Genomic DNA, 25534 nt, shown 5'->3' with positions numbered 1-25534 from the left:
CTTTGAAATTCTCTCTTTATTTTGTTTTTGGCATTTGATTTTAATGTGTCTTGGTGACTTATGTGGAGTTTGATGAGCATCTTGGATAGATATCTTCTCATCTTTCACAATATCAGGGAAGTTTTTCTGCTGACAAATCTTCAACAATTCTCTCTGTATTTTCTGTTATCCCTTCCTGTTCTGGTACTCCAGTCACTGGTAGGTTATTTCTCTTGATAGAGTCCCACGTGATTCTTAAGGTTTCTTTGTTTTTTTTAATTCTTTTATCTGATTTTTCTGCAAATATGTTAGTGCCAAGTGCTTTATCTTCAAGTTCAGAAATTCTGCCTTCCACATTCTTAAATCTGCTTCTCTGACTTTCTATTGAGTTGTCTACTTCTGTAATTTTATTGTTAATCTTCTGAATTTCTGATTGCTGTCTGTCTATGGATTTTTCCAGCTTATTAAATTTTTCATTATGTTCCTGAATAATCTTTTTAATTTCTTCAGTTGCTTTATCTGTGTATTCTTTGGCTTGTTCTGCATATTGTCTCATTTCCTTCCTGATGTCTTGAAGAGTTCTATATATTAATCTTTCATATTCTGTTTCTGGTAATTCCAGGAAGCCACTTTCATCTATAAGATCCCTGGATTCTTTGTTTTAAGAGCTCGTTGAGGCGATCATGGTCTGTTTCTTTATGTGACTTGATATTGACTGTTGTCTCTGAGCCATCTATATGTTATTGTATTAGTTTATTTTATGTTTGCTTACTGTGTCATAGTTTCTTGCTTTGTTTTGTCTTGATATGCCCAGATGGGTTGCTTGAGTGAGCTAGCTTGATTATTTTCACCTTTGGAGCTCTGATGTCCTATCCTGAGATGGCTAGAGCTGCTATCAGGTATATCAGTCTAGGTGTCCTTTCACTTTTCTTGTATGAATTCAGCTCAAGTGTTCAGGTAGCTGATCATCAAGCATGTGATACAGGCTCTGTCCTATAGTCTTAGAGGGGCAGGGGTGATTGAAATAGGTACCAGTATCTGGTTGCAGGAGGGGGTCACACTCTGAAGAAGGGAGGGGGCTGAGAATCATCCCCCATGTGTCTTTGAGGAAAGCATGTCCCTATTCCCTAGAGCATACAGGTGGATGGGTTCTGCAGATGGACCATGGGCACCCAGAGTTTTTGGTTGTAAGGACTGGGAGGTACCAGTTATCCCTGGACCCCTGTTGTGGGTGGCTGGGTGACCTGAGTGGAGCTACCAGTCCTCAGGCCCCAGATTTGGGTAGGTGAGGGCTGTGTTTAATAGGCAAAGTAATGTCAAACATCAAACACCCACCTGTCTGCCACATAGCTGAAACGGTTCGAATGTACCAACAAGGGCCTATTCTCCTGAAATCAGCCCACACAGGTCCATCCAGAGGGGAAAGGTACTCAAAGTCCACGGACCGTTTATGCCTGGACAGGAGCTGCTTCTGTTCTGAGCTCCCCTGGTTGGTGGAGCTGGCAAATAATTGCAAATTTATTCCCTCTCCAAGGCTGGGAGTATGGATCTAGGTGCTCACCTGGGCCTATCTCAGGCCCCGGGAGGTCAGCCGCTTAAGGAGGCTCGAGGGAGGGGGTTGAGGGGTGGGAAGGGAGTGGCGGGGGGTAAAATATACGGAAGTACTTAGCTTTTGCCGAGAGTGCCGTTCTTCTCTGGTTCCGGAGGTGTGAGTAGGCTGAGTGGCTGGCTGCTTCTCCCTGAAGAAACTGTGGCCGAATGCTATTACCAGCCTACCGCTACTGCTCCTGGAATGGTGCCTGAGTGCTTCCCGCAATTCAGGTCTGATAACTCCTCTCCGCTTGTGAAACATCTCTTCTTCCCCCTGCCCCTCAGTTCATTTTCTAAGCTTGCTTTTGATGTTCAGGGCTCCTAGCTTGTCATAAATATAGTTGTTTCACTTGTTTTTGGGGGTCTTTGTTGTAAAGAGGGCTCACCGGAAGCATCTGTCTGTTCCACCATCTTAGCTCCACCTTTCTGTGCTCTTTTATAGTACTTTGCTCTTCCAAATTATTAGTGAAAACCATCAGAACTTTTAGCTTGCTATGGTACAGCAGTACTTCTACTAATAAGTGTATGATCCAGATTTGTAGCTGACTCTTTTCAGCCAACGAGTTTGTAAAGCTTCTTTTGAATCACTGTAAATTTCCTGATAAAAGAGTATAATGCTTTGCATATCTATCTTCTTAGAGAAATTTATTTATATGAATGTGGAAGACAGCTTTGTAGCGATAGGGCTTTCAATTCTAGCTCATTATTAAAATCTCAAGGTTATATAAAATACTGTCTAAAAATTTCATATTTTGTTGAATAAAAATTCTATCTCTATCGACTATCTGCAAAATATCTCTTTTGTATTTATATTCTAGGGAGACTCAAATATTGACAATTATAAATTATCAATAAATTATACTTTCCATGGTTTATATTTTTAAAGTGTGTAGAATCTACTTCAGTTCCATTAGGTTTTGTTTCGTGCCCACTGTAAACCAGATACTGTGATAACATTATCATGTGCTTAAAAGATGTTCCTTTTATCTGTGGATGGGGGGTCATGCTGAGTATTGATTTCACACTGAGTCTAAAGTGTATATTTTGAGTTTGTCTCCAAATTGGATGTGAGCTATTCATATTTACTTTTGAGTTTTGTGGCTCTGAATATCTTTCTCGTTATAGTTAGTATGTTTTATATTGTTGGTTTTGTTCCCTCTCTTGCTTTTCAATGGTACATATATTGATTATTCACATAATATATATTTGTAGTGACAAATACACTAAAAAAGCCAAAATTGAATAGTTAAAAAATGTGAAGTTATAGAATGTGAGTCTAATAATTAAAAATGTTAAGTGAAATTGCATTATTCCATGTATATTTCTAAGAAAGAATTATGATTCGAGTTGTAATAGGGGATAGCAGACAGTTTAAATCAGAGTTGTGGCCTTCCTCATAGATGATAATCATCTAAGTGAGAGGAAGCCAAGAGCCCAGTGAGGGCAGATAGCCATGCCACCCATTCTCAGGGACATACCATAGTCTGAACATACTGTGAGTCTGAATATATCTACTGTCCTCCATTTATAGTTATAAGCAGATGCAAGTTATTCACAGTATTCTTTTATTGAATGCTCTCATCCTAGGCTCCTGGTATCAAAGACTTTGTTTTATTAGTAAGAACATGGACATGGAGTCCTAGAGGAGGAATATGACTTCTCAAAGGTCACATGTGTAATAACTAGGGCCTTCTCACTTCTTATTCTGAGCTCTTTCTACCGCCTTGTCTTTCTATCACATTGTCCCTGTTTTGGAAGCATTGCTGTCAAATAAAATGTGTGACAAAGTTAAAATCAGATAAATTCAGTGATGTAAAGTTGTTTATCATGAGTAATTATACAGTATATCCTATCACGTGATATACATAAATAAGCATGGTTCACCTGTGCTGTGGTGTATAGTAGTATGTGTTAGTAAACATCATATACAGTAGTTAATGCAATATCATATATTTAATCACATGGTAGATATTAGTAGGCATGATCCATCAATATTATGTTAGAGTCTACATGTAGAATATCATGTAGAACTATACTACATGTTATCATTCATGGTATTCTGCTCCAGTAGTTCACCAAGCACCTGTCATCAGCATAAGCTTTCTGGGTGTCGACAGAGGGCTTTGCATGCTACCATGACACAAAAAAGAGACTTAATAGATGTTTAAATGATTAAATATTCTGCCTTTGGCCACAGTATCTCAGGATCACTAGGCATACTATTGGAAGACTGTAGATAATGAGAGACAGTAGTAATTGTGGGATGTGGATCAGCGTGATAGAGGGCAGGCTTCTGAGGGAGAAAGCAACATGCAGGGGAATGTGGCATATGAAAGCTTTAATTGTTGACCAGAGAAGGATGATGAAAATATGTGCCATGTTTGCCCAGATGAGAGCTATGTATTCTCTTCTGTCACGGATCCAGCTCCTGGCTTCCTTAGATCTATCTCCTATACCTTTCTTCACCTTCTTGCCAGGAGAAAACCTAGGCAAACCAGCACTAGCTTTTGCGCTGAGGGTGAAGGGCACATAATCTTGGGGAGATGTACAAAGGACAGGACATGGTATAGGGGTTAGAAGCCCTGTCAACCAAGTCTGAGTGACCTTGGGATGTCATGTCTCAGATCCCTCATTTTAAAAATGAAGACACTGGATTAGATGTCCTGTGACAAGCACTCTCCCTTCACTGCCACCCAACCAAAGGCTCTTGACTGGGTATGTACAATTAGGAGGCAAGCCTTGCAATATTTTAAGTTACACGAAACTCAGAGGCACGCAGTGTCGTGAGATTTAGTACTGAAGTCCTTTCCTTAACCTTCTTTGTTATAAAACCTAGTTTAAATCTGGTTTTTGGTTTTTTTTTTTTTTTTTTTTTAACCAAATAGTGCTTTAAATTAAAGCTAGACAGATTTGGGGAGCTAAACTTATTTTTAAGAGCTATGTGATTATATTCAAACTCATTTTCTTTATCTTCTGGTGAAATTGAAAATAGCTTAGTTAGGAGAAAAAAATTAAAATCCCTTTCTGCTCTCCTTTTACAATCTCTTGATTTTGCAAAAGAGCAAAACGTCATTTTAGATGCCAGTTCTTAAATCTCTGTTTCAGTTGTTTTAGATGATATTTCTAGGGGAACAGAACATTATAATTTATGTGAATCCTGTCCCAATCAAAACTACAGGCTTTGGATTTTGGGCAAAACACTCATACATTTGTAATAACATTAAAAATAATATATTTTTAAAATTTTACAGGTAATGGAAGCAATGCAAGCTGTTCTCTTGGCAGAAGTTCAACAGCACATGATGACCTTGAGAAAGATACCAATCAGCAGTCAACTAATATCTATAGCAGAGAAAGATAACTGTGAGATGATGCGGACCGTGCCAAAGAAGGAATGGGGCGAGCAGCTAGAGTTACAGTGCACTACAAACAGGCCTCTGCAAAGTAAGTACAAAATTTATTGGCATGATCTTCTGTGAGAACTTTTTCTAGTGCTTAGAACGTATTGAGAATGTGAGTTCACAATACATTATTTCTATAAGAACCAAGCTAAGTGTCTTGTTTCTGACCTACTCAATCAATTTCGTATTATTATTGTCATTTTTTAAAAGAACTTTCAAATGTTATTATAATCAGTAACTATTTTCTAGAAGAAAAATTTACGTTATTTATAAAAAAAATTTTAAGGTAACTGCTTAATAATGAAAACAATTAGTAGTAATAGCTTACTGGGATATATATTACAAAGATACCCTGATAATAATGGGTCCAAAATTTGTTTTTATTTTCTACTTTGATAATAGCAATATGTCAGTTTCTCTTTGATAGGAATAAGAAAAGTAGTACAGGAAATTAAACTGGTTTTGTATATGGACCATTTGACTCTATAACAAACTTTATCATTGTTACTTCATAATGATAATATTCATGCTATAAGTAAATCTAAATTTCTCCTTTAAAATGATATCCAATTTTTAAGCCCATTAGCTGTAATTTTTTTAAAAAGTGAAGTAAAAACTTAATTTTCAACTTAGTAAGCTTTTGAGTAATAATTTATCATAGGGGTGAATGAGAGTTTTTGTCATGCAAATGTGTTACAAGCTTACATGTTCCAGGTGCCTAAAAATTGTCAGGTACTTCTTATAGCTCTCAAAAAGAGATTTTCTTTTTATTTATTTGACACTCAGAAAAATTATACTGTATGTAAAATGTTAAATCTTAGAACAAGTATCATTCTTGGAAATATAATTATTTCTTATTACTTTTATAATTCTACTAAATTGAAGAGTATTGCATAGTTAGAGGTGATGTGTAGCAAGAAAAATTTCCGTTTAGTATATTCAATGAAGGCCAAAGATCAAAAGAGGTAGAATATTTTCTAATGCTAGGACATCCACTAATCCCATAAACCAAACACTTTGCCATGGAGTCGATTCCAACTCATGGTGACCCTATAAAAAACCCGTTGCCATCGAGTCGATTCTGACTCATAGGGACCCTATAGGATAGAGTAGAACTGCCCCTCAGGGTTTCCAAGGAGCATCTGGTAGATTCAAGCTGTCGACCTTTTGGTTAGCAGCCTAGCTCTTAACCGCTTCACTATTAGGTCCCAGCAGCCACTAGCAATGGTAAATCCAAAAAATACTTTGAGGAGGGTAGATGGTCCTTTTGGGCCTTTTAATTTGTTTGTCTTTGTTTTTCCATAAATTAGCTTTAATTACCTAGAAAACTCACCTATGTGAAGATGCTCCTTTTTGATCATATAACATCATCATAGGTATATTATACTTTTCTAGCAAGAAGTGGAAGAATTCTCTTAAAATTAATTTTCAATGATTACATTTAAGTTCCTGAATCCATATAGAGAGCCTCTCACCCATTTTCATCTATGGTTTCTTCTAAAACATAGTGGGATGGATGACATTTTCCAGCCCTCCAAAGTCAGCTAATGTCATTCGTCATGTGTCAAGTCCCATTAAGTGGCATTCTGAGCCTCGTCCCTAATCTTGAGAGTCTATCTTATTCATTTTCTGCGTAAGAAATTTTTGGCAGGTATCATGGTAAAATTTTACAGGAGTTTTGCTATCATACTGCTTACCAATATTTGCAATTTACCAAGTTGGGCCTAGTTCTGTCCCTAATTCATTCTTGGGTATGAGAACTATTGATACTATGGAATTTAGTCTTACTTTCATTAAAGACATATATATTTTAAGTTCCCTATGGGGCAGCTCTACTCTCTCCTGTAAGGTTACTATGAGTCAGAATCGGCTCCATGACAAAGGGTTTGGCTTCTTTTTTTACTATCTTTTGATTGATTATGAAAGATCCTCTGACAATAGTCCTAGAAAATTGAGGGTTAATTTGTGATTAAAAACTGGAACACCAAAATATTAAAGCTATTTTAAATGTTGGTGAATGAAATTTAGAGTATTATATTTGAAAAAATATTAACATATTTATAAAATTCTGAGTATATGTTTTCTTGGATGTACTGCTTGTAGAAAAGTATGAACTGCAATCAAATTCAAATGGGAAGCACATAACAGGCATATTATACTGGATATTAATATTGCCTTTTTTTCTCCTTGGGAGATTTATTTTTAAACAATTTAGAGGAACTTAGTAAAATTACAGTAATATCTAAAAGATATGACTTCATTGCTAGTTTTATGTAGTCCATTGATTTAAAAAAGCAAAAGCCGTTTTATTTCAAATTTGCTGAGACAAAGGGTTAAGTAGATGGTATAGGTGCTTTTCACTGGGTATGTATTCCTCAAGTCTCATAGGCAGATTGACTTAGCTCAAGTGCCATTGCTACATCTATCATTTTACCAAATATGCTTAGGTTAAAACGGCATGTGATGTTTAATTTTATTAGGTCCTTACTCATTTGTCCTCTGTGAGCTGCCTTCCTCCCACCCCCCCTTTTTTTTTCTTTCTTTGTTTCTTGGTAATGCATCTTTGAATCATTTGCAAAGTTACAGATGTTGGCTTTGTTGTACAGTGATGCACCACGTAATGTCTGTTCAGGCAACGTCCACGACAGCAAATACATCCATGATCCCATAACGTTATAATAGAGTTCAGAAATCCCAATGGGAGGATGGAACATAGTGGATGAAACTGGATGTAGTGAATGCAGCAGCTTTTCGCACGTAACATGGGTATCTCATGTCTCCTGTATACAAAGGATTGCACTATCAGGTGTATAACCCATTGCCGTCGACTCAAATCTGATTCATAGTGACACTATAGGACAGAGTAGAGCTGCCCCGTAGAGTTTCCAAGGACTGCCTGGTAGATTCGAACTGCCGACCTTTTGGTTAGCAGCTATAGCATTTAATCACTACTCCACCAGGGTTTCCTATAATGGTGCAGTACATATATAACCTATAATACATGTATCTTGGTGGTCATACTAAATGGCTATGTTAATGGCTTATATATGTACTGTACTGTACTTGCTATTATTATTTTAATGTGAACTTTCCCTAATTACAGACAAAAAGTTTACCATATAACAGTGTATGCTTCTACTCGAAGGCAGCAGCATCTAAGAGATGTGTGTATTGCACATCTCTTGAGTGTTGTAGCATTGCCTCCCCGTTTAATTTTCTTTAGAAAGTATTACCGTGAAGTGCAGCATGGCTCCTAAATACAGCAAAATCAGTGCTAGGGAAAGCAGTGGCTAGAGGCAAAGGAGAAGTGTTGATCTGAAAGGGAAACAAAAGGTTATTAAACAACATGAAGATGGAAAATCAGTGTGCTATTGCTCACAATATAGGCATGTTAGCACAACGTCCAAATCACGTAACATCCTGTTCCACAGACCATATTGTGGATGTTAAGTGATGCATGACTGTACATGGATGCTCATAAACTTTTTTCGTGCTGAGGTGGAGTATCTTTGATTTACCAGCATTATGATAATATGGCAATAATGAGTCACAAGGAAATAATAATAACAACAGCAATAACAGTTGATAATACACTTCAGCACTATGCTAAGTACTATACATATGCTATCTCACTTTTTCCTTTAATCCTCATTAAATTCACATAGATTCTATGGTTTTGTTTTCAAAATTTGCATCATTTGTGTAAGCTACTTCACAGTTTTTTTAATGTCCATATTCAGTGGAGATGAAATTTCAAAGTCCAGGTGTAAAGAACTCGCTGAGAAAAGAAGAATTCCCATGGTGCTATCTAGACTTATCCTGAGCAATTTTTAACTTTGAATACTATTTTTGATATGCTAATTTTATACTAATTTTTGAATTTGGTGTACTAATTATGGAGATGTGAAATAATAAAGATCTGTGTTTGTATGTTTTTCAAACAAAGAAGTAGTTAATACATGGATTGACTCTGGTGTCCCAACTGGATTCCTGTGTCAGGTTTTGCTTTGCCCCATACGGCATTCCATATGTGCTGAGGGAAAAGTGGAAAGTCCACTCCACAGAGGGCTACCCCTGATGTGTTCAGTTTCAAGTGTACCTGGTTAGGTACTCTACGTATTTTATGTTGTGCTTTTAACTAAACTCTCAGAAAAGGCACAAGAGGCTTAAAATAAGTTCCGTGCAAAGTAACTATGAGTTGAAAATAATACTAAGTAATGCAAACTTAAGCAAATTAGATATAAATGGCATTAGCAAACTTCTCTTAAGCTACTTCAGGAAGTGTGTGTGTGTGTGTATTCCTTCCTTTCGAAATTTCTATTTTTATGTGTATTTTATAATGGGCATAATGTTAATACACTAATAGTACCTTCCTTTCCTAATTCTCAGCTTTTCAGGACAATAACAACAACAGCCATGGCTTAGTATTTTCTAAGTGCCTTGCATGCCTTAACTCATTTATTCCTTCTGTAGAAAACATATATGTATTGGTGGTGCATTCCTCACAGTTCTTTCTTGCTGTTTTTTCAAGGAAAGTGTCCCAGCCACAGCCTTTGATGGATTGAGCTAGGAAAGGCAGATGGGATAGGCTTGTGATTATGCAGAGCTAGTGACTTGTTCACTGCTCTTATCTCCAAGAATGTATAATAAATTTTTATGTACCACTCCTCTATGCCTCTATGCACTGATCTGAGAGTTGGAGATACCATCAAGAACAAATAGGAACTCTCATTTGGGAATTCAAACTAGCATAAAATTGTGTCAAATGCCACTAAACAGGCTGTGGCAACAGCACATCAAAGAGACACTTAGCCCAGTCTTTGAGAGTGAAGAAAGCTTCTTGAAAGATAAGATGCCTAAACCAAAAACAAAAGGATAAACAGGATTTAGCTAAGCAGAAGATTGGGGTGGGAGAATGTGGGAGAAGACTACCAAAGTTACCTATGTCTCTTTCTCCTCCAAGAGTCATCTGACTAATAAACCGTTGAATGAGAAAGCAGGACTTTAGGAAAAAACCCATATGTGTTTAATTTAATCTCTGTTGACCATCTCTGTCATCTTTGAATCTCACTGTGCCACCACCTTCCTTTTCTAACCTTCAGCCTTTCCAGACAACAACAACAGCCATGATAATGATGCTGATGGTGATGATGATGATGATAACAATACCTAATGCTGATATGGCTTATTATTTTTTTAAGTGTCTTACATGTCTTAACTCATTTAATCCAGACAACAATCCTGTGAGGGGAGGTAGCATTTCTATACCTATTTTATCCTTGAGAAAACAGATACAAAAAAGTTATATCACTTGCACAGGGTCATGTAGCCTAAAGTGACAGAGCTAGGAATCGAACCCAGCAGCCTGACTTTACCATCTGGATTCTTTGTCACTATATTTTGTTGCCTCTCAACTAACCACAATTCTCCTTCACCATTTCTTAGTTCAACAAGTATTTACCAAAAGCCTCCTATATGGCAGTTACAGAGATAAATATTACTCAGGTTGGGGATTGCAAAGCATCAAAAAAAATGAATATTTGGCATGACAACATAAGAAAGATTTTCTAGATGTAATCAATCGACAAATATTGAATGCTTAATTTCTACAGAACTCTGGGCGTGGTGCTATAAGCTATTCTACTAAAGATGTCTTTAATACTAATGATTTTTATTTGGAGTATAAATTTATGTAAGTATAAATTTTAGTGATTAAAAAATAGAAAATTTTACGGCAATCTGTTTTATTCTTAGTAACTAGACATGCTATCTGTTAAATGCTAGAAATGTAAAAGATTTGGCATATAGTTAAAAAAGGGTAAGTGTGTGGGTGTGGTAGGAAGAGAGGAAGAAACAAAACACTGGATTTTAAAGTTTAATTTGAATTATCTAATAGGCAATTTTATTTAATTATCAAGGTATTCATGTTATATGAAGACAAATTTAAAATTTAAGCAAATAAATTATTTAAAATTATCGCCTAGAATACATTGCATACATTTCAAAAAACACTGTAGAAATTTGAGTTTAATATATGTCTTGTCTTGTTTTTAGCTCCTTGTAAACGTGACAGAAAAATTTCATTATTTCCCTTTTTCCCTCATATAAATTCTTCTGAACTCCACTGCTTCTGCCCTCTGTTAAAGATTGCATTGCTTTAGAAAGACTGATAAAATTCACTGCTGCTTTTCCAAAGGTAGTTTCATCTTTCATGGGGACTGAGATTGATGATTTTCGTCTTGGCATATGAAGAACTAGAGTATTTCATTGTCTTTTTTCCTCCTGAGCAGTTAGAATGCCAACCTGGCCCAACTGAGCAGATGGTAGCAACAAGACATTGAATTAAATATTTTCTTGGTAACAATTGTGCAGGCACCACTTTATTGATTATTGTCTGCATACCCATTTGAATTTATTAACAAAGAGAAACTATCTAGATTCTATCACTGAAATCAATGTGTTTTTGCAATATTGTTCTCCCAAGCTGAGACTGGCCTCCTGACACTGACCCTTCAAGGACAGGGATCAGGTCTATTTATCTCTTTTCCTGCCATCACCTAGCATGGACCTTCTCCTAGTAGCTGTTAGTAAGTGTTAACTGAATGGATGGTTGAGTGGATGGATAGAGGGATAGTTTGTACTGAAGATTCAGCTAACTCCTAATTAGTAAGAGAAAAAGGAGACAAGGAAAGTCAGCCAGTTGCTTTTCTTTAGCAGCCGATACACTCTTCCACACACTGAAACCTGTGCTCTCTAAGCACCATCATCCTGAGACCTTGTGGTCTACACACAGCAGACTCATAATAAATTTAAAATGGATACATGAATGAATCTAGCTTGTAAGCCTCCGGTAAGTTTCTCTTTCCTAATGGTTATTTATTTGGCTTTTGACTACATATCTGTGATGATATGCTTTCAATCTGTTATCCTCAGAGAGGCCTGGAGCCTTGCCTGAAGTTAGTCTTATTTTTCCCCATTCAGCTATGGCTTTGCCGTGTTTCACTCCATCACCCCCAAGTCTTGGCAGGAAGTACTTAAGTAGCTGGTTCCTCAAACAAGATTTCCTCAGTATTTGAATTCACATCCCTGTACTCTGACTTAGCTGCCTCTCTATGGACGTCTAGCTCATTGCTGGTCTCAGAGCACTCTTTACAATCCAGCTTGCTTGGGTTAGCTTCCTCCATAATGGCTCCATCCCTACTACTTACCCTGGGAATTTGTGTGACATTAGTTCCTTCATCAAAATACAATTCCATTAGCCAATATGAGATATTCATTCCTAGTTCTGGAAACAATTTTGGTAAGAGTAGGAGCTAAGTTCCTTGAGAGAAAAAGCAAAAAGAAAAAGTCAGCTTTTTATTCTCACAAATAGAACAGTGCCTGGCACATGGCAATTGCTAGAGAAATGATGACAGAATGAAAATTATCTATTTGTCCCTGTACTGTTAGAGTATCCCAATCCCATAGAATGCAAAGCATCCTGCTGAACAGAGCCCTATCTTTTCTCTTTAACTCTTTGATGTATCTGCCTAATTCTCAGCCTTGCAACAATTTGAATAACTTCAAAGTATCTTTTGTTAAGCACTTACTATGTCTGAGGGATTCCCTAGGTGGCACAAATGGTTAAGCACTTGACAGTTCAAACCCACCCAGAGGTACCTCAAAGAAAGGCAGTCCTGGCGATCTGCTTCTGAAAGGTCACAGCCTTGAAAACCCTACTGTGCAGTTCTACTCTGCACATAGGAGATTGCCATCAAAGGGGTAGCAACTAACAGCAACAACACGACTATGTTTCAATGTTCAGTACTGACATTTTTGATCCTGTCACTGTCTATACTCCTTGTATTTCATTCTAAGACAGTGTTTATCACTTTGCACTCTGTTTACTTGCCTTTCTTTTCCACCACCCTGAACTCCTTGAGGGTAAAAGTTGGAACTTATTAATCTTGTACTCCTCGCAGCTAATGCACTGCCTAGCATGTGGTGGGTGCTCATTAAATGTTTGTTGCCTGAGTGAGTGGACGAGTGTTAAATGACAGTGACAGGCATGTATCACAGAACTCTGGTCTCAGACAGAATGGAAGAATGCTAAATAATATGTTAATAGTCTGTAGACGAGAAGAGAATGGAAAAAATCATCATGGAGTTAACAGTTTTTTTTCTAAAGTGATAATCCAGGGGCATTTCTTCAAATTTATCTGCTTAGTTTAGGAGCAATTTCTCTGTCTAGAGAGCTACGAGGAAAAATTAATGCTGACAGATGTTTGAAGGCATAAAACTGAGGTAGAGCACTTCATTTTCAATCCCTGAGAAAAAGCTACAAGAAACAAAAATAGTCCCAAGAAGGGTTGTTATTTATTTATTTATTTTTATCTTACCTGCTACAGATGAACGTGGGCAGTTATTTCTATCTATGCTGGAACACCTGTCCTCTATCCAGATAGTCCTGCCAATCTGGGGGCAATGTAAAAGTATCATTAGTAGCTGAATATACATACATACCCAGTCAAAAAACCAAACCCAGTACTGTCGAGTCGATTCCTACTCATAGCAACCCTATAGGACGGAGTAGAACTGCCCCATAGAGTTTCCAAGGAGCGCCTGGCAGATTCGAACTGCCGACCCTTTGGTTGGCAGCCGTAGCGCTTAACCACTACGCCACCAGGGTTTCCATACATATGTAGGATGGGGTTTATGTGAGGTCCGTGAGTGGTGCAAACATTTGTGCATGACTACTAACCTAAAGGTTGGTGGTTCGAATCCACCCAGTGACACCACAGAAGAAAAGCCTGGTGATCTGTTTCCATAAGTTTACAGCCAAAAAAAACCCATGAGATAGTTCTACTTTGTAATACATGGGGTTGCCATGAGTTGGAATCAGCTTGATGGTAATGGGTATAGTGGTTTATATGAATACTCTCCCAGCCTCTTAGGTTTGCTCTCATCAGAATGAGGTTGAACTTGAATTTTTACAAAATATAAATGGAATGGTACTCACCTCTTTCAGTCCTAGCACTCACTTTATAGCCAGTGTTTTGTAATGCCCTTTTATTCAAATCCACCAACTGCCCTTTGGAAACCCTATGGGGCAGTTCTGCTCTATCCCATAGAGCCACTATGAGTTGGAATCAACTTGATGACAATGGGTTTGGTTTGTTTGGTGCTTTTACATCGAACAATAGTGAATGTCCTTCAGGAGATTTAGAGTCCAGATCAAGTAATGCATTTTAATTTGCTGTGGTTCTTGGTGCCAGTTTGCGGTTATTTCTCTTCGTTTATGTTTGGTCTCAATCTCTCGCCCTCCTTGAATCAGTTCTTAAATTTTTTTGAACTTGCATATACTAATATTAGGTCTAATATCTCATCTTCTTTGGATGTATTCCTATTATGTACTACTTATTGACAAGTTTGGAGCCCGCTATCCGTATTTTGTGGGTGTGTGTGCATTTATACAGACATTATTGACTTCTTTATCTAAATATATCTTTAGCTGAAACAATTAAAGCTAGGGTTATTAAGTGTTTGCTATTAGACATTTTCTAAAAATAGGATGTATTATTTCTCTTTATCACTTTAAAAATAATTTGATTTAATGAATAGAATTTTACCAAAAAAAGTAACTTTGAAATGTGCTTTTCCATGTGTTTATATAAATATCCAAGGAGTAATTTCAAAGGTTAAACTTGATCTATCTCTTCAAGCCAACTACTTAAGTCCAGAGTTATTATATTATCAGCTTCCCTTATGGCATTGATTTGTATTTATTTCAAATGCTGTGTAATTTATTTTATTGTGCTTTAGGTGAAAGTTTACAGCTCAAATTAATTTCTCATACAAAAATTTATACATATATTGTTACATGACACTAGTTGCAATCCCTATGATGTGACTCCCCCTTTCCATCCTGGGTTTCCTGTGTCCATCCAACCAGCTCCTGTCCCTTTCTGCCTTCTCATCCTACTTCCAGAAGGGAGCTGCTCATTTAGTCTTGTGTATCTGTTTGAAATAAGAAGCACACTCTTCACAAGTATTATTTTATGTTTTATAATCCACTCTAATCTTTGTCTGAAGAGTTGGCTTTGGGAATAGTTTCAATTTATTGTTTTATATGACATAACGGGCACTGTGAAACAATGTTTCAAAAGATAATGGCAAAATAAGTGTGACAGAGTACGGAACTGCGTGCTCACCTGTGTGGATCAGTAACATTCCTATTGCTATGTGTCTGAGAGGTTCTAGTTGATCTCTTTTCTGTAGTGAAAATGTAGGGAGATCTCTAGGTAGCACTTAGACACTGTAATGTGCCGGTGTTTAATGTCAAGGGATGCAAAGGAGTTTTTAGCATTTTCCTAGGGATCTTATACTTTGAACTCTCCAAATTAGCTAAAGTCTATTGACTTGTTGAATTGGTGTATATGTTGCTGTATATATTTTAAACAACAATAAAAAAATAAAAATAAACCCCCTCCCCCTAAAAAGGAGTGTTTGGTGGAGACATGGCAATTTTCAGGACCTAAAAATTATTTTAATATTGGTTCCTGATAGTAAGGAATTAGGTTATTTTCAAATGTTTATCATGCCTTTTTGTTACCTCTGTAACACTTTACTTTTCAAAGGGTTTTAGCATGTCTTTTTATTTCTCCTTACAGATATATAATAAAGTGAGCTGTTGCTCATTTCACTTGAGAGTAAACTGTGGCACCAGTACACTTATGTAGCTTTGATATGATGATGAGACTAATTGGAAAATGCATTATACTAGACTGTGTGCTCCTATTTGCTAACCCCAGTTTCTTTTCTGTTAATCACACTGTTTCATGGAACATCATGTGGCACATAGGATTTATAAGACAGTAAGCTTGTTCATCTATGAATATTGATGTATTTCCCTTTAGCTGGATTTGAACCATTCTCTAGGATTTTTATATTTCCATTGGCTTATTCTAAATGAAAATATATTACACATTAAAAATTGAGTTAAAATATTTCTACAGCTAATGGCATGATATTCATATTATAAAAGCCAACTATTCATCACTTATATAGTTTGATGAATGTTGTATGTTTATAAATTGAAGATAGTCATTTCATTTCTTCCATAGTAAATTTGCTTTAAATATTAGTTTATTATATATATTGGCTCGTGTTACAAATATTTCCAGTAAGCAAACACAAATCATTTTTATATTTAGCATATAAAATGTATCTTAACTTGACCATTAAAGCATCTATTAAATATTCAATTAAAGTGAGTTTTGATCCGTTTTTTAAAATTAGTGGTCAGGTGTTCGGGGAAACAAGCTTGCAAGATATTTCTAAAACACAATTCACTTCATTTCTTATCCTGTATGTTTTGTCAGAGAACTCCTTAATGTAGCGGAAATTGGATTTGGTGTGTATTTTTACGCCAAATCAAATTGTGCAGGCGCCACCCTTGGCTTTCTCCAAATATCACCAAGGATAAGATTCCGCCGCATGCAGCTTAAGAAAGCACAGCCCTTTAACAAGTCCATGCTGGAGAGTGCAGCTACAAGAGCAGATTTTACTGGAAAATCAAGTGTCCTGTAACACCATTACAGAACAGCATTTAAAAAATAAGTCTACTTAGTTGAGTTTTGACTCCTGGAATTTGTATGTAAGGCATATGTATGGTTTTTCAAGCTATTCTATAGGCATAAATCACATGTTTAAAGGGTACTGGAAAAAAATGTAGGAGTGAAACTACAATATAGTAGTGACTGATGGTATAAGGCACTTAGAAGCTCCAGTTATAACAACTATATGAAAAGAGTGAAGGCATTTTAAGTCATGTTACTTACAACAACTGGCAGGTTTCCCTTTCTAGTTGTACTGGATATCATCTTGCTTTCCCTGTCTTCTCCTTGCTCAATCCCCGTTTCCCCAAATTCACAATCTGTGTTTATAAATTTTCATATTTTTAATCTATTCTTTTAATGTATGGCAGTAATCCAACATTATTAATTCCTTCTATAAAATTCAGAAATGAAAAAAGTCAATTAAACCTTTATAGGTTTTTCTAGTGTAAAGTATTGCTTTACATCACAACTTATAAAATTTTCCATTTTGAATTCCTCATGAAAAGACCTATGTGCTGACCCCATGTACATAGTTGCTCAAATATCAGAAAAAAAAAAAAAAAAAGCCACTATAAAATAACTTCTACACTAGAACATAAATTGGGTTGTTTTCAGCTTCATAGTTGAAAATTTGCAAAATATTAGGGAAAAAAAGCCAATGTTATTCAGTAATCTTCATTTCATATGTAAAAAATAGAAATTTCTAAAAATTCTACCAATGACTAGTTTACTTTGGTAATTTTAGAGATGACCTACCTTGGTATTTTTAAAACTTTTATAAACATCTGAGCCATTTGTAAAATAAAATAGACAAAACTATATTTTATTAATTTAAATTTACAATTATACATTTAAAATAACATACATTACAAAGGTAAACGCTGAGAACAAGGATATTTTGATGAATTATAAAATTTGAAATTAAGGTAAGATGGATAATGGATGAGTCATATAAACTTTTGGTTTCAACATCCAATTCATTTTTTTTTTGTAAAATTTTTTTTTAAATAATTTTTATTGTGCTTTAAGTGAAAGTTCACAAATCAAGTCAGTCTGTCACATATAAGCTTATATACACCTTACTCCATACTCCCACTTACTCTCCCCCAATGAGTCAACCCACTCCCTCCTTCCAGTCTCTCCTTTCCTGAGGGTTTTGCCAGTTTCTAACCCTCTCTACCCTCCCATTTCCCCTCCAGACGGGAGATGCCAACACAGTCTCAAGTGCCTACCTGATACAAGTAGCTCAATCTTCATCAGCGTCTCTCTCCAACCCATTGTCCAGTCCCTTCCATGTCTGATGAGTTGTCTTCAGGAATGGTTCCTGTCCTGGGCCAACTGAAGGTTTGGGGACCATGACCGCTGGGATGCTTCTAGTCTCAGTCAGACCATTAAGTCTGGTCTTTTTATGACAATTTGGGGTCTGCATTCCGCTGTTCTCCTGCTCCCTCAGGGGTTCTCTGTTGTGCTCCCTGTCAGGGCAGTCCTCAGTTGTGGCCAGGCACCATCTAGTTCTTCTGGTCTCAGGATGATGTAAGTCTGTGGTTCACGTGGCCCTTTCTGTCTCTTGGGCTCGTAGTTATCGTGTGACCTTGGTGTTCTTCATTCTCCTTTGATACAGGTGGGTTGAGACCAATTGATGCATTTTAGGTGGCCGCTTGTTAGCATTTAAGACCACAGATGCCACACTTCAAAGTGGGATGCAGAATATTTTCATAATAGAATTATTTTGCCACTTGACTTAGAAGTCCCCTTAATCCATAGTCCCCAACCCCCCACCCTTGCTCCACTGATCTTCGAAGCATTCAGTTTATCCCAGAAACTTCTTTGCTTTTGGTCCAGTCCAGTTGAGCTGACATTCCGTGTATTGAGTATTGTCCTTCACCTAAAGTAGTTCTTATCTACTAACTAATCAGTAAATACCCCTCTCCCAGCCTCCCTCCCTCCCCCCTTGTAACCACAAAAGTATGTGTTCTTCTCAGTTTATACTATTTCTCAAGATCTTATAATAGTGGTCTTATACAATATTTGTCCTTTTGCTTCTGACTAATTTCACTCAGCATAATGCCTTCCAGGTTCCTCCATGTTATGAAATGTTTCACAGATTCGTCACTGTTCTTTATCGATGCGTAGTATTCCATTGTGTGAGTATGCCATAATTTATTAAACCATTCATCCATTGATGGACATCTTGGTGCTTCCAGCTTTTTGCTATTGTAAACAGGGCTGCAATAAATATGGGTGTGCATATATCTGTTTGTGTAAAGGCCCTTATTTCTCTAGGGTATATTCCAAGGAATGGGATTTCCGGGTTGTATGGTAGTTCTATTTCTAATTTTTTAAGAAAACGCCAAATAGATTTCCAAAGTGGTTGTACCATTTTATATTACCACCAGCAGTGTATAAGAGTTCCAATCTCTCCGCAGCCTCTCCAACATTTATTATTTTGTGTTTTTTGGATTAATGCCAGCCTTGTTGGAGTGAGATGGAATCTCGTCGTAGTTTTAATTTGCATTTCTCTAATGGCTAATGATTGAGAGCATTTTCTCATGTATCTGTTAGATGCCTGAATATCTTCTTTAGTAAAGTGCGTGTTCATATCCTTTGCCCACTTTTTGATTGGATTGTTTGTCTTTTTGTGGTTGAGTTTTAACAGAATCCTATAGATTTTAGAGATCAGGCGCTGGTCAGAGATGTCATAGCTGAAAATTTTTTCCCAATCTGTAGGTGGTCTTTTTACTCTTTTGGTGAAGTTTTTAGATGAGCATAGGCGTTTGATTTTTAGGAGCTCCCAGTTATCTGGTTTCTCTTCGTCATTTTTGGTAATGTTTTGTATTCTGTTTATGCCTTGTATCAGGGCTTCTAAGGTTGTCCCTATTTTTTCTTCCATGGTCTTTATCGTTTTAGTCTTTATGTTTAGGTCTTTGATCCACTTGGAGTTAGTTTTTGTGTATGGTGTGAGGTATGGGTCCTGTTTCATTTTTTTGCAAATGGATATCCAGTTATGCCAGCACCATTTGTTAAAAAGACTATCTTTTCCCCAATTAACTGACACTGGGCCTTTGTCAAATATCAGCTGCTCATATATGGATGGATTTATATCTGGGTTCTCAATTCTGTTCCATTGGTCTATGTGCCTGTTGTTGTACCAGTACCAAGCTGTTTTGACTATTGTGGCTGTATAATATGTTCTAAAATCAGGTAGAGTGAGGCCTCCCACTTTCTTCTTCTTTTTCAGTAATGCTTTACTTATCCGGGGCTTCTTTCCCTTCCATATGATGTTGGTGATTTGTTTCTCCATCACTTTAAAAAATGTCATTGGAATTTGGATCAGAACTGCATTGTATGTATAGATGGCTTTTGGTAGGATAGATATTTTTACTGCGTTAAGTCTTCCTATCCATGAGCAAGATATGTTTTTCCACTTATGTAGGTCCTTTTTAGTTTCTTGCACTAGTACTTTGTAGTTTTCTTTGTATAGATCTTTTACATCTTTGGTAAGATTTATTCCTAAGTATTCTTTATTTTATCTTTGTGGGGGCTAGTGTGAATGGTATTGATTTGGTGATTTCCTCTTCGATGTTCATTTTGTTGATGTAGAGGAATCCAAGTGATTTTTGTATGTTTATATTATAACCTGAGACCCTGCCAAACTCTTCTATTAGTTTCAGTAGTTTTCTGGAGGGTTCCTTAGGGTTTTCTGTGTATAAGATCATGTCATCTGCAAATAGAGATAATTTTACTTCTTCCTTCCAACCCGGGTGCCCTTTTTTCTTTGTCTAGCCTAATTGCTCTGGCTAGGACCTCTAGGACAATATTGAATAAGAGCAGTTAAAGGGCATCCTTGTCTTGTTCCCATTCTCAAGAGAAATGCTTTCAGGCTCTCTCCATTTAGAATGATGTTGGCTGTTGGCTTTGTATAAATGCCCTTTATTATGTTGAGGAATTTTCCTTCAATTCCTATTTTGCTGAGAGTTTTCATCATGAATGGGTGCTGGACTTTGTCAAATGCCTTTTCTGCATCAATTGATAAGATCATGTGGTGTTTGACTTTTGTTTTATTTATATGGTGGATTACATTAATGGTTTTTCTAATATTAAAGCAGCCTTGCATACCTGGTATAAATCCCACTTGGTCGTGTTGGATTATTTTTTTTGGTATGTTTTTGAATTCTATTGGCTAGAATTTTGTTGAGGATTTTTGCATCTATGTTCATGAGGGATATAGGTCTGTAATTTTCTTTTTTTGTGGTATCTTTACCTGGTTTTGGTAGCAGGGATATGGTGGTTTCATAGAATGAGTTAAGTAGTATTCCATCATATTCTATGCTTTGCATTACCTTTAGTAGTACTGGTGTTAACTCTTCTCTGAAAGTTTGGTAGAACTGTGCAGTGAAGCTGTCCAGGCCAGGGCTTTTTTTTGTTGTTGGGACTTTTTTTTATTACCTCTTCAATCTTTTTTTGTTACGGGTCTATTTAGTTGTTCTACTTCTGATTGTGTTAGTTCAGGCAGGTTGTGTTTTTCTAGGAATTCATCCATTTCTTCTAGGTTTGCAAATTTGTTAGAGCACAATTTTTTGTAATAATCTGATATGATTCTTTTAATTTCAGTTGAGTCTGTTGTGATGGGACCCATCTCGTTTCTTATTCGGGTTATTTGTTTCCTTTCCTGTATTTCTTCAGTCAGTCTGGCCAATGGTTTATCAATTTTGTTATTTTTTTCGAAGACGCAACTTTTGGCTTTGTTAATTCTTTCAATTGTTTTTCTGTTCTCTAATTCATTAAAAAAAAAATTTTTTTTGTTTTTTTTTAATTCATTTAGTTCAGCTCTAATTTTATTATTTGTTTTCTTCTGGTGCCTGATGGATTCTTTTGTTGCTTGCTTTCTATTTGTTCAAGTTGTAGGGACAGTTCTCTGATTTTGGCTCTTTCTTTATGTATGTGTGCATTTATCAATATAAATTAACCTCTGAGCACTGCTTTTGCTGTTTTGATAGGAAGTGTTTTCATTCTCGTTGCATTCTATGAATTTCTTTATTCCGTCCTTAATGTCTTCTATAACCCAGTCTTTTTTGAGCAGGGTATTGTTCAGTTTCCAAGTATTTGATTTCTTTTTCCTGATTTTTCTGCTATTGATTTCCACTTTTATGGCCTTGTGGTCTGAGAAGATGCTTTGTAATATTTGAATGTTTTGGATTCTACAAAGGTTTGTTTTATGAGCTAATATGTGGTCTATTCTAGAGAATGTTCCATGTGCCCTAGAAAAAAAAGTATACTTTGCAGCTGTTGGGTGGAGTGTTCTGTATAAGTCTATGAGGTCAATTTGTTTGATTGTAGCAATTCGGTCTCCCGTGTCTCTATTGAGCTTCTGACCGGAAGTCCTGTCCTTCTCTGAAAGTGATGTGTTGAAGTCTCCTACTATAATTGTGGAGGTGTCTATCTCACTTTTCAGTTCTGTTAAAGCTTGTTTTCTGTATCTTGCAGCCCTGTTATTGGGTGCATAAATATTTAATATGGTTATATCTTCCTGGTCAATTATCCTTTTAATCATTATGTAGTGTCCTTCTTTATCCTTTGTGGTGGGTTTAACTTTAAAGTCTATTTTGTCAGATATTAATATTGCTACTCCTCTTCTTTTTTGCTTATTGTTTGCTTGATATATTTTTTTCCATCCTTGAGTTTTAGTTTGTTTGTATCTCTAAGTCTAAGGTGTGTCTCTTGTAGGCAGCATATGGAGGGATTGTGTTTCTTTATCCAGTCTGAGACTCTCTGTCTCTTTATTGGTGCATTTAGTCCATTTACATTCAGCGTAATTATAGATAAGGCAATTGACATCAATATAGTTGAAGAAAAATCAGATTAAGGTTATAGATGAGTAAGTACGGATAAGTATTTTTTTTTATGTGTTTAGTGCTGTCATTTTGATGGCTTTTTGTGTGTGTTGTTGACAATTTCATTTTTGCACTTAATGTTTTGTGCTGAGAGGTTTTTCTTTGTAAATTGTGTGTTCCTCATTTTCATAGTAGTGGAATTTTTGTTTGCTTAGTCGTTATGTGTTTCTTGGTTTTTATTTTGATTTGTGGAATTATTAGACCTCTTTGTGGTTACCTTAATATATACCCCTATTTTTCTAAGTAAAACCTAACTTGTATTGTCCTATATCGCCTTGTTTTCCTCTCCATATGGCAGTTCTATGCCTCCTGTATTTAGTCCCTCTTTTTGGTTATTGTGATCTTTTATGTAATGACTTCAATGTTTCCCTGTTTTGAGCTTTTTTTTTCTTTTTAAAATTAATCTTAATTTGTTTTTGTGATTTCCCTATCTGAGTTGATATCACGATGTTCTGTTCTGTGAACTTGTGTTGTGTTGGTTTCTGATATTATTGATTTTCTGACCAATTTCCTTTAGTATTTCTTGTAGTTTTTGTTTAGTTTTTGCAAATTCTCTAAGCTTGTGTATATCTGTAAATGTTTTAATTTCACCTTCATATTTGAGAGAGAGTTTTGCTGGATATATGATCCTTGGCTGGCAGTTTTTCTCCTTCAGTGCTCTATATATGTCACCCCATTTCCTTCTTGCCTGCATGGTTTCTGCTGAGTAGTCTGAACTTATTCTTATTGATTCTCCCTTGTAGAAGACCTTTCTTTTATCCCTGGCTGCTTTTAAAATTTTCTCTTTATCTTTGCTTTTGACAAGTTTGATGATAATATATCTTGGTGATTTTCTTTTTGGATCAATCTTAAATGAGGTTCGATGAGCATCTTGGATAGATATCCTTTCACCTTTCCTGATGTCAGGGAAGTTTTCTGTCAGCAGATCTTCAACTATTCTCTCTGTATTTTCTGTTACCCTCCCTGTTCTGGAACTCCATTCACACACATGTTATTCTTCTTGATAGAGTCCCACATGATTCTTAGGGTTTCTTCATTTTTTTAAATCCTTTAATCTGATTTTTCTTCAACTATATTGATGTCAATTGCCTTATCCTCCATGTCCCCCACTCTGCATTCCAATTGTTCCATTATGCTCCTCTGACTTCCTATTGAGTTGTCTAATTCTGTAATTTTACTGTTAATCTTTTCAATTTATGAATGCTGTCTCTGTATGGATTCTTGCAGCTTATTAATTTTTCCACTATGTTCTTGAGTAATCTTTTTGATTTCTTCCACTGCTTTATCAGTGTGTTCCTTGGCTTTTTCTGTAGATTGCCTTATTTCATTTCTGAGGTCATCCCTGATGTCTTGAAGCATTCTGTAAATTAGTTTTTCATATTCTGCATCTGTCAATTCCAGGATTGGCTCTTCATTTGGGAAAGATTTTGATTCTTTAGTTTGAGGAGTTGTAGAAGCAATCATGGTCTGCTTCTTTACATGGTTTGATATTGACTGCTATCTCTGAGCCATCTATAATATATTGTAATGATTTATTTTATATTTGCTCACTGACTCTTATCTTGTTTTGTTTTCTTTCAATATGTGTAGATGGGCTACTAGATTGTGCTGTCTTGATTGTTATAGCCTTTGAATCACTTATGTCCTATTACCAGCTGGTTTGGGCTATTACCAGATATATAAGCCTTAGAGTCCATTCACTATTCTTGAGTAGAATCTGATTTTGGGTCACCAAGTGTGTGGTGCACACTGTCACCTATCCACCTAGAGTAGTGGTGATAGTTGTGTGCACCAGATTCTAGTAGCAGCAGGGCATCATGCTTCGGGGGGGGCAGGATGCTGACAGGCTTCCCCCAAGTGTCAGTGAAGTAGGTGTGTCTCTGTTCCTAAAGCACTTTGGTGGGTGGGCTCTGTAGCTGTACCTTAGGCACCCAATGCATGTACCTCTACAGATTGTTAGGTGTCACCATCCTCAGACCACTAAGGCAGGAGGCTAGGTGGTCTAGGGGAAGCTTCAGCCCTCAATTCCCCGTTGTGGGTCAGTGAGGGCTCTGTTTAATAAGCAGAGATATCAGACCTGGGAAACTTGTCTTTTCAGTAATCCGCTAAAACAATTACAGTCAGATCACTGTCAGAATTGCCTTTGCATTATAATAGCCACCTTGTTCCCTGTAGGGATGAAAGCCCAAGACTGTGGATCTCATATGCTTGGCTGGAGCTGGTTCTGTGTTTTTAGTCCAATTTCGGGAAGTCAGGGAAGGATTTTTTGTCCCTGGGTTTTTTGTAGCTGCTTCTCTCAGGCCAGGAGAATGAGTTAGGGAAAGACCAAAAACAACAACAACAACAAAAAAAAAAAATGGAGAGCAATTCACTCTCTGGCCCTGGAAATTCCAATGTTAATGAAGCCGCCTGGGAAGGGGAGGGGAGGGATCAGATAGATAAGAGAGAGCAGCACCCCGGAATATAGACAGAGTTACTTATCTTGCTTGGGATGACTGTTTTATCTGAGATTCCCGAGGGATGTGTAGCCTGTGTGCTTGGCTGGGTCGAGATTGACCCTGAGGGTCAGGCCCGCATCCTGTGCTTGTGCTGTCTCAGAAGCTATGGTCGGTTGCTCCGCTCCCAGTCTAAAGCCGAGCGCCAAGGTTCCCTGGCTGGGATGCCACTCTCCCGGCTCCAAAACCAGTTGCTGCCTCCTGGTGACTTTTCCTCCTGTCAGCCGTGTCGCTGCGCTGCCTGAATGCACTGGCTGGCCTCCCCCCGAGGTCACTTCTGGTGGCTGGGGCTGCGTCCTGTGTTTGCGCCGTCTCAGGATGCCGTGCTCAGCTCCCCTGCACCCAGTCCAAAGCCCGGCGCCAAGGTTTTCTGACTGGGATGCTGGTTCCAGGCTCCGAAAACAGTCGTTGCTTCCCCGCGGTTGTTCATTCTCAGTCTCTGTCACTCAGGTCAACTCTTTAGATCTGTGTTTGGTGGTCAGGGTTCGTAGATTGTCATGTATGTGATTGATTCACTTGTTTTTCCAAGTCTTTGTTGCAAGAGGGATCCGAGGTAGCTTCTACCTAGTCAGCCATCTTCA

The 25534-nt window shown here is 37.1% G+C and overlaps 1 protein-coding gene across 4 annotated transcripts in view; it reads left to right on the top strand.

Annotated features, from left to right (window-relative positions):
• The window catches only part of WDR72 (WD repeat domain 72), a 617996-nt gene that overhangs the window by 435158 nt on the left and 157304 nt on the right, over positions 1-25534 (top strand). For all 4 annotated transcript variants that reach the window (XM_023539510.2, XM_064295252.1, XM_064295254.1 and 1 more), the window contains one exon: positions 4821-5013. In XM_023539510.2, the coding sequence (XP_023395278.2) occupies positions 4821-5013 (193 nt within the window). The remainder of the gene's footprint in view (positions 1-4820; positions 5014-25534) is intronic.

This window comes from Loxodonta africana, chromosome 12 (genome assembly GCF_030014295.1).
Source record: "Loxodonta africana isolate mLoxAfr1 chromosome 12, mLoxAfr1.hap2, whole genome shotgun sequence".
Classification (NCBI taxonomy): domain Eukaryota; kingdom Metazoa; phylum Chordata; class Mammalia; order Proboscidea; family Elephantidae; genus Loxodonta; species Loxodonta africana.
Note: the sequence above shows the minus strand (reverse complement) of the source record. Positions and strands in the feature narration are given on the sequence as shown.